We start from the raw sequence: 17009 nt of genomic DNA, 5'->3' as shown, positions 1-17009 counted from the left end.
CACTCAGGGGACACATGGGGTGGATACTATACGACTGTTGACACTGGTCTGGTAGTTGCGGAACTGCAGGGGCTTGCGCGCTGTCCCCGCATTCCCGCTTGCGGGCCGGGACTTGCGCTAGAAGTCCACTGCTACTGTTTGTTTGGTAACAGAGCCGTTGGCTCTAAGCGTGCTAGTGCGTGGCAACGGCGCACCCCATTGCGATTGCACTGTTCTTCTCTGTTCTGCTGGAATGGGTTGGCCCCCGTTGGGCCCTTGGGAAGTTCTGGCCAGGTTGGGGTTGGCCTATCTTTGGGTGGCTAAGGGAGGGTGATGGGTACACTGCTGATTTACGGTTAGTGGGGCGGGTGGGGGGTGGTAAGGGGGCTGTTTTTTCAAAAGGCATACGAGGTTTTGCGAGGCGCATACTGAGGGGGCACAAGCGCGCATGCTGTCATAACTACGGGAGCCCACACGGCCACTTGGGTTGGGATGTTCACTGAGGATGAATATTGCGGTTGAATATGGCTACAACTGAAATGCCTACTGTCATAATGTCCTGGAATGTTCGAGGATTGAGCAACCATACCAAAGCCCGCAAGATCATGGCGTATGTCAACAGGCATAACTCTAGGAACCTGCTACTGCAGGAGACACACTCCAATGGTCTGATACCAAGGGCACTTGCCCCATCATGGGGTCCCGCCAGATTTTTCACTTCCTACTCCACGCAATCTAGGGGGGTTCTCACGCTTATCCATAAATCAATTAAGTTTGGACTTCATAAAAGCTACATCGACCCCGAGGGTCGCTATGTTATACTACACTGCACACTAGTCAATAGGGAATACCTGCTTGTCAACACCTACTGCCCCAATGTGGATTCACCGGAATTCTTTGACGCAATAGCCACCATACTCCTGGGTTTTGTGGGAGTGCACATTATATGGGGAGGAGACCTAAACCTTATATTGCACACTGTCTTAGACAGAACATCCACGATTCCTAGGGCAATCTCTCGGGCGGCGCGCAGGTTACGGGGCCATGTGCAATCCCTCAACATTTGTGACGCCTGGAGGACTCTCCACCCGCAGAAACGCGAATACACCTACTACTCATCTGTGCATGACAGCTCGTCCAGGATAGATTTGTTTTTGGTTTCCGGTGGGGTGATGGGCGGGGTGGAGGGCGCAGGCATTCTGGCCTGCACGCTCTTGGACCACGCTCCAATCACACTGTCCCTGAGACTGGGCACTCCTGTTCCAACGGTCAGCACTTGGCGCTTCAAGTCTGAGGCCCTAAAAGACATTGGCCCTCATTACGACCCTGGCGGAGATCCATGGTGCAATATGCACCATGGAGCATGGCGGAAAGCTGCCGATACCGCCATGGGGGTTGGCGGATTTACCGCCCCATTCCGACCTTGGCGGGGCGGTAAATCCCCAATCCCCATTTTACCCTTCCCCATTCCCATTTTTGCCCCATAGGGTATAATGGGAGTGGGGAAGGCGTTAATTACGCCACCGTAAATTACGGTGGCGTAATTAACATCAAGGTCCCGTAGCGCCATGGATTTCTCCGCCCAGAAAAACCAGGCGGAAAAAGGCTCCATGGCGCTACGGGAACTTGTAGTAAGGCGGACGGGTCCGCCACGATTACCGCTGGCGTAATCCCACTCCGCCACGGTCGTAATGAGGCCCATTGTGTTTAAGGCCGAAATACTAGCGGATATCGAGTCGTTCTTTGAACTTAACTCACTCCATGATACGACCGCCGCGGTTAGGTGGGAGGCCTTCAAGGTATATATAAGGGGCATGTCCATCTCCCGGGAGGCCGGGGTGCTGAAGGCCATTAGAACTGCCCTGGGGCAATCTGAGACCAAATTGAAACAACTTGAGCAACGCGCCACTACCAGCTCTGACCCCTCCATTCTTGCCCAGATCTCTGACGAACTCCAAGTATATAATACACTGGCCACCTCCGAAGTCCGTTATTTCAGCCGCCCCCAGGCCGCCAGGAGATATGGGGAGGGCGACAGACCTGGGAAAACGCTCGCGACCCTGGTTAGGGGGGAAATGGGCCGTACACAGATCTCCTCCATCAAAGATCGAAATGGTGACGCTCAGTGGGCGGACCCGAAAATACTAGAGACATTCACTGAGTTTTATAGCTCCCTCTATTCCCAGCCCGCAGAGCACACCGAGCAGCATATGCGCGAGCTCCTCGGGCAAATCCCCACTACAGAAATTTCCCAACAGACTAGGGACCAGTTAGACTCCCCGATCACGTTAGACGAGATAGTGTCGTCCATCTCTGACTTGCCCAAAGGCAAGGCGCCTGGCCCTGACGGCCTTACCGCCGACTTTTATCAGGAGCACATAGCTGTCCTGGCCCCTCGTCTGTTCGAGGTATGGAACGAGGCACTACAAGCCTCCATCCTTCCCCCCTCCATGCGGGAAGCGGTAATCACGGTGTTGCTCAAACCGGGTAAGCCTGAAGACGAGTGTGGGTCATACAGACCCCTTTCTCTCATGAACCTTGACACAAAGATCTTTGCTAAAATCATCGCCAACCGTTTCTTGCCAATCATGACGCACCTTGTGCATGAGGACCAGGCGGGCTTTGTCCCGGGCAGGTCCACCTCCCACAATATCAGGAGACTGTTTAATGTCATGTCCCGCATAGATCAAGACGCCCAGGCTGTAGCGGTTACGTTGGACGCCCAGAAAGCCTTTGACATGGTCTCTTGGAAATACATGTGGCTGGTCCTTGAGACAATGGGTGTTGGCCCCAACATGATAGGGTTCATTAGACTTTTGTACACATCCCCTGTGGCACGTGTTCGTGTTAACTCTCTTACATCTGAGATCTTCACGCTATTCAGAGGCACCCGGCAGGGCTGCCCCTTCTCTCCGATTCTCTTCGCACTGGCGATTGAACCGATGGCGGACTATGTACGTTCAAGACATTCTCGCAAGGGAATAAGATTGACAGAGGAGCCTGAAATCATATCCCTATATGCAGACGATGTCCTACTTTACATCAGAGATCCCACAACTCACCTCAATCCCATATTGAGAGACATCACTCGCATTGGTACACATTCCGGCTTTACGATCAATTACTCCAAGTCGGAGATCTTCCCGCACACTAAAACTACCACACAATTCACTTCTGAATATCCTCTGCGCTGGGCCCCTAACGGTATTAAATACCTGGGAGTACATGTATCCCTCACTAAACCCACCCTACTCACCGATAATTATTCCGCGGTAGCGCAGACAGTTGAGACTAAAATTTCATGATGGCGCACTCTCCCGTTGTCCGTCGCGGGTCGACTGTCCCTGATCAAAATGATTCTCCTCCCCAAGCTCCTGTACACCTTTAGTAACGTGCCCCTATGGCCTGGGAAGGCATACTTCACTAAGCTTCACACGCTCTGCGCACAGTTCCTCTGGCACTCTGGTGCGGTGCGCAAGAAGTGGACTGACATGGCACTCTCGTACAGACGGGGGGGTATGGCTGCTCCTGACCTTGCTACATATTGGATCGCGGCCCAAGCCCAGTACGCCACCCACTGGTACCCTGGCGCCCCAGTGCGCCCTCACGTCAAGCTGGAACGGCTGGCATCCTCGGGTATTAATCTGATGACCCTAGTGCTGCACCGACACTATGCACCGGACTCCCCCATTGACCCCATAGCCGCGACCTTCTTCGCTTGGTCACACATACTAAGCCCATCAGCTGGGACTTCCCCGTATTACAAGTGGCTGCCCGTGTGGGCCTTCCCGGGGCTGGAACCCACGCTCGACGTGGCCTTGACCCGCCACTGGGAGGCTTTGGGTTATAGGGCATTGTCTGACTTCTATCCAGAGGGCAAATTTATAGATCCCCAGACTTGGAGGCCGGGTCACACTAGATCTCCCTTAGAGACCCTTCAATACTACAGGCTTCGCGCTGCGTTCCGCACTATGTGGCCCTCCTTCCCAGATGAACCCCCAGACGACCCGGCTTTAGCGTACATTGCCAACTCGGGCGGGGCACGGGGCGTTGTCTCATCCCTGTATCACATCCTACAGGATGCCTCCCCTGCTCCGGTTCTTGGGGCGCGCAACAAATGGGCTGACGAGTTGGGCCTAGAGATGCCTGATGGGTTGTGGGAAAGCATGTGTCTCTACACCAAAAGAGTCTCCTTCAACTTCCGCTTTCGGGCCATGCAGTATAAACTCCTCAACAGGCTATACTACACACCTCACAGGACTTCTGGGTTTGCTCGCTCCGCGGTGCGCCTCTGCCCGCGCTGCAGGGCCACAGATACTGATCACCTACATATGTTCTGGTCCTGTCATAAGCTGTCCGATTTCTGGGAAGGGGTCATGAACACACTTAGGGCAGTAACTGAGACCACTATTGATCCCGATCCTCTGGCAGTTTTGTTTGGGGTTTGGAGCACCGAGGAAACTAAACGCCTGAAAAAGTTTTTAGATATAAGTTGCATGATTGCCAAGAAGTGTATACTCCAGAACTGGAGGTGTTCCTCTCCTCCGACCCCTCAGAGATGGTTGGGCCTGCTCACATGGTCACGGAACTGCGAGGAGGACTATTTGGCTACGCTACCTGCCCGTTCTCGTCCCAAGAACATTTGGAGTGAATTCACCACATACCTCAACAATCAGTCCGAAGCCGCATCAGGGTCTTGTCCATCCCCGGCATCCACCCATGCATTGTGATCTTCTCTTGTCTCCTCCTTTGTTTGTAAAATATTGTAATCACTGTAGTAAAGATGTTAAAGTGGCCCGCTAGCAGCTCTATGAGCCACTCGATTCATATGCTTGTTGTCCCGATGTTTGTACCCTGTGAACCTCTGCCAATAAAAATAAAAGTTTAAAAAAAGGATGCAGAAAGGTTGTTTGTAGTGATATCACATTTTAAGTAGCTGGAGGTTGAGAAGTGATGGGTGAAGAGTGGGCAGAAGAGAAGGATGAGCGTCGTCAGATGGAAGCATTTGTCAACAAGAGGAGGTGGGATAAGCAGGAAGCAACAAGGATGAGATGGTGACATATCGAGGGTAAATTAAACAGAAGGAGAGGTGGTCGTGGATAAATTCAAGGAGGAGCTCCAAGAGGGATCAGAAGGAGGATTAGGAGGTATTAACGGGAAGTTCAGGTGGTGGTGGTACCATCATACGTTAAGAAATTGTGGAAGGAGGTATCAGAAAAGTTGTAAAGTCAAAGGGAAGGGTAGTGCAGAAGGAAAAGGAGAGATCTGAGTTTGGTGGCATGGTAAGGAGGAGTCACAAGAGTTGAGACTGGAAGGGTTGGTAGAGTTCAGGTACTAGGAGGCGATGTTTGACACAGCAAAATCAGTTGGAGAGAGTGGTACAGAGGAAGATTGAGAAACTAAGGCGAGAGTAAGGAAAGCCGAGTCCTTGAGCGCAAGACCAGCAATATTCCAGCAGGACAGTTTAGCCCCAGGCAGGACATGACAGTAGCAGGATCAATGACACAGGTTACATGGAGCTTGCAGTCGATTCAGAGAAGTAAATGGGAAATGTTCCAGGATATACTCAGCCACGCCCAATGACCATCTCTACATTACCCTCCCAATAATAACTGCAGACAGGCCAGCTCTGCGACTTGTTGCCAATGCTTTCTGTGGGGTATGAGATACTAAATAGCTAATAACTAGATTGGACAAAAGAACAGGGTTCCGGTCACTTTAAGCCTGAATTGCCAAAGAAGATATTGTAAGGTAACCTTATGAGGAATTTCTGAATGTATGGGCAAAGGTGTAAAAGCCCTAGATTGCTTTACTTTTATTAAATAATACAATGAAGCTGGTGATTCCATCTTAGAAAGGGTGATCTGCTGACCAGATTCCCTTTCCAAGAGTTTCATGCCAAAGCATAATGTACACATGTTCCCCAGCTGCATCCGTAACATGATTTGCAGTTTTGCTGTCCAGTGGCCCAGAACAGATTCAGTGGTTAGAGTTGCCCACTTGACAGATGCAGTGACAAGTCTCTGCAGCTCAGGGGCTGCATTTATTATTTGCACACTTGCTCTAAAACAAAAAAAAACAGGATAACTCTGATATTGCTATGCTGTTGATACACCAAACTGTAAATATAAGATGTACCTGAGTTTAGGGCATGGTGGCCAGCATCTCTCATAGTTATCTAAGCAACATCAATTTGATGTCACACATGTGTCAGCCCTGTGAGCCAAATTCTGCTGTGGAAGGGTTATGTGCATTTTCACAAGACACGCTGTCTTTGCAGCTGCTAGCAATACTTTAACATTAGGGTTTGCCTCGCTTTGTTCCTTTGTGAGGGGAGGTAACACCCTCTCTAGAGAAACAACCACTATACAGGAAGCTGTCCTGGGAATAATTAATCAAAAGGCACACCCTTGCACAAAAGGAGTAGCCTCACGCAAGGGTGCAGAATACCAAAAGTCGTTTGATTCTATAGCAAAGGAAAGGGGCGGGGAAAGTGTAGACAGGGGAGCTCTTTACAGTTCGAGGAAGATTCCACCATCTTCTTTTTCTCAACCCCTGTCGTTCCTTCCTGTCCCCTCCATTTCCTATAGTAGAAAGCACTTTTTGATGTCAGATAGCAAAGTTCAATTGTTCCAAGGACAGGGATTGGACCCTTAAAGCAGCCTTGCTTTTGTCCAAACACCTGTAGGCTTTTTCCTTTTAAGAAGGGATCTACCACTGCCTCTTTGAATCATCTCTGGACGTCAAACCTTATAGAGGTTTTCATTGGACCCTGTCATAGAACAGTCCTTTTTACAGTCCTCCAGTTGTGAGGTGAGGGTAGTTGCTCTAAAGCAGAGACATTCTTTGTCCCCTAACCATCCACAGTGACAATTGTGGGTGAACCGGAACAAGACCTGTATCTCTGCCAGCCATGCTGCTGTCCTGGGCATAGAAAAGTACTAATCTTGTCCATAAGACCCTGACTTGGGACTCACAGCTCCTGAGAGCCATACGACAGCTAGGTTTCCTGAAATATCACTGTTGAACTACTGTGAGTCATGATTCAAGCATGTTTGACATAGATTAAAACACCAGGGCCCGCCAGGTTTTCCTTTGGCCCTTGCTTATCTTCAAACCACTGCCCCAAATGTTGAAACCTGTTCACGGCTGTACTGCACCCTCTAAAAGTGTGTTGTGGCTTAAGCTTGAATGAAGACGTACTTCTGCATCTGCAATGCCGCAACTGCTGGTCGGACCACCATCTTCTTTATTGCCAAACAAGTCGCCAATCAAACCCAACACTGATGTTCTTCCTAAACTGCATCCTTCAAGCCCCTGCATTGGACTGGCCTGCCTGTGTATCCCATCATCAGACCGTCCGCGGTCGAACCGTGACTGCCAACCTGAACCTGGTGACCTCCATGATCCTCATTGCTTGAGTAACATTTCGAACTTCAGGCCTTTTCAGTTTGATCCCATTTCAAAATCTACTTGCCACTGGGCCACTGCGACTGCTTCATTTCAAGCTGCTTGAGACTGCTGAACAGCACCAAGAAGCCTGACTTGCCATTGTCAAAGTACCAAGACACTGCAAAAGTAGTATTGACTGGTAACTGCTCCCATGGTCCCCTTTTCGGAACTAGAGGCTGACTGGGTCATATTAATCCCTTTTCGCAACTGAAGACCATATTCTTTAAAAGAACATTGATGTTTTTATTTTATTTTCTCTCCCAGCCTGTTTACCCAGAGTGTGGCGTCTTGCTATCTTGCATTTTCTGTGTTCTTATTGCATATGGAGTGTTTAAATAACGTCTATTGGTATTTTATAGATCTTTGATTGAACAGTCCATAATTCTGTACTGTTAAATTTTGCTGTTTGGGTTGCTACTGAACCACATTCACACCCTTCTTGAGAGTATAGCCATCCGTTGTCTTTAAAGTAACTGGTTTACTTGTACATAATCCCGAAATAAACAAACTGAATTGTGTCCTATGTGAGAGAGGTTATTCAAAGGTGATTGTAATTAAATTAAGTACAAGCTGGCTTCAATTAACAACACACGTTTCAAGGTAAACATCACCACAATTCCTCTGCTTGCCTTGATGTTCGGTGGAGCACTTGGAGGAATCACCACAAGAGGGAGAAATGGTGAAAATATGCAAGAATCATTATCTGTAGAAAAAAAAACATAGGCAGCAGAAGAAACATCAACCAGCTCCAGTTTTGTCAACTATACCAGGACTGTCAAACTGAAGATTGGCAGCAGTGGACATTACACCACTAATATCTTTGGAAAGCTTTTTGAGCAGTGTGGGTGCAACCTAAATAGAGGACATTTTGTGGGACAACCTGCTCTGTGAATGAATCATTTTGAAGACAGATGGGTCATAAACAGGTACAGACAGGAGACCATGAGCATCACAGGTGTTTGGTGCCTATCTGCTGGACACGTTACCTTACCTGGAGTAAGTGATAATGGCCCTTTGCAGTATTCATAGAGCAAGCAGTCATTCCGGCCAGTGGCACTTGTACATGCTGCTCTTGAGTTAGTAGTGTGGAAAAGCGTCATAGTGCCACATGTTGAACAATTTAAATTTATAGAATTGAACAGACAGTTCATTGTGGAATACTATAGAACAACATATACAAATACAAACACAGCAACTTGAATGATAACAATGATTTGTTGACCAGAAAACATCAGACACCGAAATGTGGTGCAATGTTATTTTGTGGTGCATGTGGTAGAGAAGTGGGTAACTGTTGAAGTGGCTGAGAGGCCCTGACTCGATGCAGACTTTCACATACCACTGCCTTTTGTACCAATACTGTTTTTGAATCCTACTATTATCACAATCATAAGTACTACTTGTCAAAATGACTCATGCACCGAAAGTCATTGGTCTTTCCTATAGAGCATAGCTATCCCTTAAGGTTTACAGGTTATCCCACAGTGTACAGTGAAATCTTGAAGTTCATATGTTCTCCCAAAGAGCACTACCGTTCCTTAAAGTTCAAAGGCTTTCACAAAGAGCAAAGACACTCCTTACATTTCACAAGCTCTCCCACAGGGTACCACCAATCTCATCTGTGTGGGGTTTTCTGGAGAGGACAATAGATTCCCCATGCCTGCCTCATTCGCTCTCCTTCTATATTGTGACCTTCAAAAGGGGAATATAGTTCTGCAACTACTATGGTTTTCAGTCCAGCATTCGGTGGATAGACACCAAATAATACAAGCAATGGTTACCAGCATGCCTCATCACACAGTCCCATGGATTCTGACCAAATTCACAATCTTGTTGGGTTGGAAGTAGCAGTAGGGCCCCACTGCTGGCCACAGTAGCTATTGAAACTGGCACCAACGGGGCAGGCTTGGTGGGTGTGGTCGTTTTATGATGCTTGGCATGGTGCACGTTATGACATTGTTCTGCCCTAAGAATGTCTAAAATCTGCATCATCACCTCCAATGGAGGCGCTGGTTGTATCAATCATGTCACTTGTGGGCTCAATAGCGGTGGGAAACTCATTTGCCCAGTTAATAATGTCATGCCATGTGTAAATGCATCCCCAGATTGCTGCCCTTTAATCCAATTACCAACCCACTTTTTCTCGCAGCCTTAATATCAGCAGATGTCCGCACCCATATCTCGATTTACAATATCCCCCAGGGCAATGTTAAAGTACTGCAATACCTATAATCATGAGGAATGTGTCAAGGTATTTGCACCCTGCGCATCCTGTGACGGCCTTGTGCCCTCTGCAGTCGCAGGTGTAGGGTGAGGCTCATTCTCCACCATCTCCTCATACCTCTCCTCATAATGGTGCTGCCACTGTGGGTGCTCCACTGGAGGCTGTGCCTCCCTTGCCTCTGTGCTCACACCTAGCTTTCTACTCCACTCCTCCTCTGGAAACATACTTTATTATCAGCCTCATCCATGGACTACACTAAAAAGAATGACAAACCAACACAAGGGCGGGGATGGTATGATGACAACAACAAACATGGGACAAAATGTGAGACAGGGTAAACAACATTTTTAGGGGTGTTTCTTCGAAGATAGGGTTTTGGCCAGAAACATCTTTTTGTCATTTTAAGTTTTATCAGGGCAAACAGAAGGGAAACACTTAACTACAACTAAGCATACGTAGGGGCAGAAAATGTTCGACAAATACACTCCAAAAATCACGTAATCAAACACCTGACTGACAAAACTGCTCCTTCAACATAATTCTCATGATGCCTAAACACCTTGACAGGGTGAGCCTGCAGCATGTAACAAACACATATCCTCACATCCTGGCAAAACCCACAAAGGAACATAAAGTCCAATTTGAGAGCTTTGATTGGCTGAACAAACTTGTCAAATCAACCTGCAAGGGCTTTGATCACCTGAACAAATCCAACAAATAAGTCCACGTTTCAAACCGAGATACAAGCCCCCTGATTGCATCATGAATCCACGCAAAAGATACGGAAACCTGAAGCAAGGTCAATCTGGGATTCGAGCATGTCAAAACCCATCATGCGCTAGCAGGATAGAAAACATCATGCCAACAAAGATATGAGAGAAATACCGATAACAGGTGTAACGTTGGACAGGCATAATCAGGGACACATTACAGACGCTCACATGGAAAAGTTGGCAAACCTGACAGGAAAAACCAACAATGCATTGGGATTTCTGGCTAAAGGAACCGCTTAGGACAAAAAGTGAAACCAATCAAGTATAGACAAAACACAGGAATAATGAAACCGTTTCCCCACTCATCTGTTAATAGTCCGGATTGCTATGCAGTGGACCTACATAATAACATGTCTAATGATTGACTCTTGGCAGTCATTTGTTTGACAGTTAGTGACAATTATGGGAGGCAATCTAAATAAATACATGCTGATTCAGACGGTCCATCTTCTAAATGGCGTAGCATAATATAGAATGGGGAATGCAATGTGTAACACATGATTTGCAATGGCACCTGACCATTTCTCTTCGGAAGCACATGTTGTTTGGTCCTCACCATTTCCTTTGCTGTACATCTGCACGGCCGGGAAGTCTCCTCTGCCACTGAACTCCTCTGCATTGTCAATGAGTGCCTCCTTCAGTATGTCGTAGCCACACAGCACCACTGTTGGTCGGGAACCCAGGTAAAATGTGTAAATTGGCCCATACTTTTTGGACAGCTAAAAGGGCAAAGCATTAACACCTTAGTTCATACATATGTCACTGCAAAAGTGACTAAGCATATACACATTCTATACGATTATTGCCATTCAATATAGCAATGTCATTTTAATTGTCTGGTATGATGGAATTTTATATTTGTGATGGCCAATGTGTGGTTTTTAAAGGTTGAGAATGAGGTTTGTGATTAAAGTATTTGAGATTCCAGACCCCCTGGATACAACAGAGACTTCATCAATGCCCTTGGCAACTTCCTAGCAGCCATCCTGTTCACCCACCCCACTCTTGCCAGGCTAGTAGACCTCACAATTATGTTCGATGCCCCACACAACCCCATGACAAAACGTCTCCTTGTATCAGGTGCCGCACACACTGTAGGGCACACCCTAGATGCTATATTCAGCACCTCCAATCTCGTCTCCACCTTCCAGCCCCACCCACTCCTATGGTCTGACCATGCAGCAATTCCCTTAACACTCTCATTTCCCTCTCCTGCTTGTTAGGGAGAATTCTCCAAAATGGCTAATGTCCCTTACCTACTGAGTCCCTCAGCAGCTTTGCTGGATTTCTAGGATTTTCTTTTTTCACCTGGTAAGTGTGTGAGCCTTTTTTCCCACTCTTACATGTGTTTTGCTCTGTGTGCTTAACCTTTTTGTGTTCATAGACTGTGGAGCCTCACCTACTCCACAGGCATCATCTTTTTACTGTGTGTTACACAGAACCTTCAGTGACACAGGGTTGTCTTTTAGAATTCACAACTCAGTATCCATTTTCTGGGACTGACTACTGTCTCCCAGAACATGTAAAGATGCCATTGACGTTATTAATCTTTTAAAATCCACAGACCCAGTACAAACCATCTTACATGGAGTACTGGAAAGGGTTAGCACTTATCCATTTTTGTCTGTTCCTCTTGGAGCACTGTTTCACTCCCTTTTCATCAAGACTTTGCTGGTGGTAGTGGTAACTACCCTATTTTTCCTACCGCAGTTATCTTAAATAACCTTGGTATTGTTTTAGGCTATCTTGGTAGCCTCAAACTTAAACTCGCTAGACCAAAATTGTTTTTATACGGTTCCGGCTGGGTTTATTTGCCATTTCTTTTTGAAAATGTCTTTCTCGTGTTTTTCTCTGTGCGCCAAACCAGGTATGGTTCCTTTGTTCACCGTCTCTTATCAGGCTTCTACGCAGAAGCCCTCCTTAGATGCCTGAAAGTCTGGGTAGGCAGGATGTGAGGGAGGAGTTTTAGGACCCCTGCCATGGGTTCCCGTGGTAACCCAAGTTGCATTACTGTTTGATTGGCGAGGTGACTGTCCCGCCGGGACTGCCACCCTGCTGTGTGATTGACAGCCAGGCTCGTAAATGGGGGAAAACTGCATGAAAATCAGGTATCTGGGATTGGAAAGGCAGAGTCGCCACTGGAACAAAAGAACCGACAAGGAGCTGATGGAAGAGGTCCCCTACAACGACTGAACCGCCCGGTGAAGCCCTGCTGCAGGTCCGAATCTTCAGACTCCAGGAATCTTCTTCCCCATAGCTGGTGGGACCAACCAGTTCACCCAAACTGCAAGCCAGGACTCCCTCCTCTGGTCAAATTCGCTGTACTGAGCTACAGTCGGCCAGATAGCCAGAAAGGTCGGACCCTGCTTGGGTTTTAAGGAGTGCACCTTTTATTTGTTGCTTTGCTCTGCTGCTGGTACCCTTGGCAGTGCAGGACCCTTCAGTCATCCTACTTCGTATCAGTCCGACAGTCGCTTCAGGAAACGTGAGTCTGCAGAAACTGACAGGAACGTCTGCCTCAACTACAGCTTCTTCTCCATTTAAAGGTAGTGTGCAAATCCGGTTGTTCGTTTCGTCCAGCCGCGGTGAAGGTGTGTGAAAGCTTTTGCCAATCCTTAGGCTTCTCTACTCTTTAAACTAACTTTTCTGCTGACCAACTTTGTCCGGAACTCTTGGCAAAGACTTAACTGCAAACTACCCTGAGCTGTGTGATCTGGAGCAAAAGACTTTTGTCCTATAGAATTTGGCCAGAAGCCTTTTTGGTTTGATTCCATCACTGTAGTTTCTCTTTTTAGATTGCCCTGCTTACTTACCTGTTGGTGCTGCTCAATTTATATCTAACGTTGTCTTTCCCTACCTTTTAAATTGTTGGAGTGCCATTTTGCTCAGACTTCAGTTTTAGCTTAACTTGTCCAGAATGTCCAGAATCTATTGGGAGTGGTGTGGTGTATTAAGAGTGTGATTTTTGAACTGCTTTACTTTAGTGAGATGTTATACAACTGATGTGTAAGTAAATGTATATTATTTTACTCAGACACCTTGAGTCAGTGTTTCTTTGAATTATAGTAATTGCTGTCCTTTGTATAACTATTGATACTGCTCACTTGCTCTTGAGATAAGTCTGGCTGCTCAGCCATCTGTACCACTTTTACTGTGTAGTACAGGCTTGTACCAAAGGTGAATTTGTACTGTCACTTGTAATCTTAATTGTGTGTGGTTTTCCCAAAGGGTACTGCATGTAATTCTGCCTAACACTCCTCCATGCTCATCTAACACTAGAACAGAACATCCTCCAAATTACAACTGGGCAATAAGGAAATTGTAACCGGGATTTGGTAGACAACCTGCTCTTTACACTTCCAGATCTGCCAATCGAGGCAGGTATTCCCTCCATCAGCCATTTTGACCAGTGACTCACCAACATCCTAGAACACCTAACCCCACTAGACACTCCTCCCATGGACATAGACTAGGCCTGTCACCACAATATTTCAACCCCTCCATCAAAAACACTCAAACTCACGTTATGATGCAGGTGGCAGGCAGGACCTTCTCAACCCAATAGAACTGCCTATGCCCGCCAGATACATGCCTACAAGGCAGAAACCAGGAAGGCCAAGAAATCTTTATACCAAAACAGAATTTCCAATGCTGGAAATGGCAGCAGGGAACTCCTCAAGTTCATCACAGAATTAAAGGCCCCACATGCACTGCCCCTCCTCCCACAACTGCCAAGCACTCTGTGATGTCCTCTCAGACCAAAATCACAATATTTCTGTTGAATGAATCGTCAACATCAGGCTAAGTGAGCAGCACTCCCACCCTGATCCACATCTCCACCTCCAAACACCCCTAACCGCTCCTCCCTCTCACCAAAATTATCCTCTTTCTACCCCATTACTTGACTGGAATTCTTGAAGCTACTTGCTAGCAGCCATCCTGCTGGATCCCGAAACGACCCTTGCCCACCTATCCTCCTCTAAGAAATGTTCTGCTCAACCTGTGCAAGTGCATTGCAAGAGATATCATTAACTCCTTCCTCACCTCTGGCCTATTCCCAGAAACATTCAAGACATCACACATAAAACCTCTCCTCAAAATACCTTCTCTCAACCACCTCCTTCCATCTAATTACAGACCTATTTCTAACAACCTCTTTCTAGCCATACTTCCTGATGAGTGGCTTACTCCCATCTCTGCCTCTTTATTGAATCCAACCACCTCCTTGACCCTGGACAGTCTGGCTTCAGACCGCTCTGTGGTACTGAATAATCGTTAGTAGCCATTTGGGATTACCTTAAAAGCTCCACAGACAAAGAAAGGTGCACTTCCCTCATACTCCTCAACCTACCAGCAGCCTTTCACACCACTGACCAAAGCACACTCTCTGACAGACTTCACGGGGATAGGAATAATGGACACAGCACTTAAGTGGATCTCATTCCTTGATTCCATCACATATCACCTTCCTCCCTCCCTTCTGCTTGTCCCCTGCCCTTTCACTAATGGGGTCCACAGGGTGCTTCTCTTCCCCTTCCACCTCCATCCCTCATCCCAACCTATCCACCTGCCTCTGCGAGATTGATTGCTGGTTGAAGACCAACCATCTCTTCCTCAACCCTGGAAAAACAGAAATCATGATCTGCAGGAAGACAGCCTTCTTCCCCCAACCCAGCCAATGGTCACCCTCCCTAGGCCCCTCCTGCCAGTTCCAGCTCAGTAAAGATCCTGGGATACACCATAGATGCAGATCTGACCCTATCGCTCCACATTAACTCTGTGTCCAACTCTTGCTATTTTCACCTCTGCATCCTCAGACACATCTTCCCCTACCTATCCTTCCCTCACAGATTTCCTTCAACAGGAACGTATGCACTACCAACCCAACAGAAACCTTGGTTCAGTCACTGCACTCCTCCTTGTGATCCCGCTCTTCAAATCTACTAGAATTGTGGATCATCCTTCTCCATCGAAGCACCTACTATCTCGAAATCACTGCCCCATAACATGCGAAACATAGAATATCAACCTGCCTTCTGAAGGTCCCTCAATACCTGGATCTTCCCACCGGCTACGTGATGTACACGTGCAACCTCTCCAGGTAAGGAAACAAAGCACCAGGCTGGCCCTAGTCAATCATTGAATCAAACTTAAAATAGCAGCGTGACAGAGAGAAGTACGCCAGCAGTCCACAAGAATGCATCTATATCCTTGTGTACGCATCACACTTAAGGCTTATGAAAGAAATCTGAAGCCAAGGCCACCTACCTGCACACAATTGCTAACATACACTATGCTTAAGACACATCGCACAACATCTCTGCCATATATTATAATGCAGCTATCTGCCACGAAGAAATTAGGTCTAGTTGTACACATATTTAATATCCTGCACTCGTTTTCTTTCCAGTAAGATCTCACAGCACCCATCCACATGGCTCTTCGATTTAGATAGCTAATAGGGATGTGGCCTAACCCATCCACACATGCATTCTATATCCTCCAATGAGCTTCTAATATTTCAGACTTTGGTCCCCCGAGGGCATTCAACCGACAGCACTTTGAGACCATATCAATGGGTGATGGTGCTATACAAATGACAATTAAAATACAATACATCTATTACCTTGTATTGCAGGACATGCTAGCACAGAATGAGCAGGTAGATGTGGGATCTAAGTTGGTGAGGGTGCCCCTTCCGTTTTTTTGTTGTTCATTGCATCATGGATAAACCAAGATCTCCATGTATATGTATGGTCATTGATGTTTTGTCACTGTGTCTAACCATTGTGTATTTGTATTGTCTTTGTATTTTTTAGCACTTTACGCCAAAGTGCTTTAAACAACAATAGAAACAGTACAAAAAGTGAAAAATGAAAAAGGAAAATTCTAAATACAATTATTTTACAGAGGAAGATAAATAGGATAGGAAGAAAGAGTGAGTGAATGAATAGAAACATGAATGACATTCCAATGATAGGTAGCAAGCAGGGAAAAAGACTGGAAATGGGACGAGGCACAGGGAGGTCAAGGAACAGTAAAAATAAACTGAAGGAACATGAAGGGGAATAGAATGATATGAGCGAAGAAAGATAAAGTGGAGCAAGATTATGGAGAGCTTTGAATACAAGACAAATAAAATTGATGCGCAAGCGAGAGTGAAAAGGGAACCAGCGCAGAGAAGTCAGAGGTGGAGAAATAGAGTAATGAAACGATAAAGACAGAGAAGATGAATAGAAGAGTTGTAGACAGAACGAAGAGGGGCCAGACAGATGAGTAGCTGGAAGACCCAGAATAAGTCTATATAGAAATGATGGAAAAAAATAAGAAAATATACAAGAAGCTTAGTCGCTTAAGAAGAAATAAACAGTCTAGATTTTTGATTATTGAAAAGATGGAAGCGACAAGAGTGGGAAACTGCAGAAATCTCTGGGGAAAAGTCATAGAAGAACCAATACGTATGCCAAGATTATGGGCAGAAGATGAGATTGTTAAGGAGGTAGGGGGAAGGAGTTAAAGACAGAAGGAGAAGGATGAGGAATATTAGTGGCAGGAAAAAAAGAACTTCTGTCTTGGATAGG

General features: G+C 46.7%; 1 protein-coding gene across 1 annotated transcript in view; it reads right to left on the bottom strand.

The window, feature by feature from the left end:
- Positions 1-17009, bottom strand: part of LOC138566784 (cytochrome P450 2F3-like) — a 463175-nt gene that overhangs the window by 337481 nt on the left and 108685 nt on the right. Inside the window, exon 2 of the mRNA XM_069644434.1 lies at positions 10985-11147. Within this exon, the coding sequence (XP_069500535.1) occupies positions 10985-11147 (163 nt within the window). The remainder of the gene's footprint in view (positions 1-10984; positions 11148-17009) is intronic.

The sequence above is a fragment of the Ambystoma mexicanum genome, chromosome 2p (assembly GCF_040938575.1).
Source record: "Ambystoma mexicanum isolate Mex_15411 chromosome 2p, UKY_AmexF1_1, whole genome shotgun sequence".
NCBI classification, from domain to species: domain Eukaryota; kingdom Metazoa; phylum Chordata; class Amphibia; order Caudata; family Ambystomatidae; genus Ambystoma; species Ambystoma mexicanum.
Note: the sequence above shows the minus strand (reverse complement) of the source record. Positions and strands in the feature narration are given on the sequence as shown.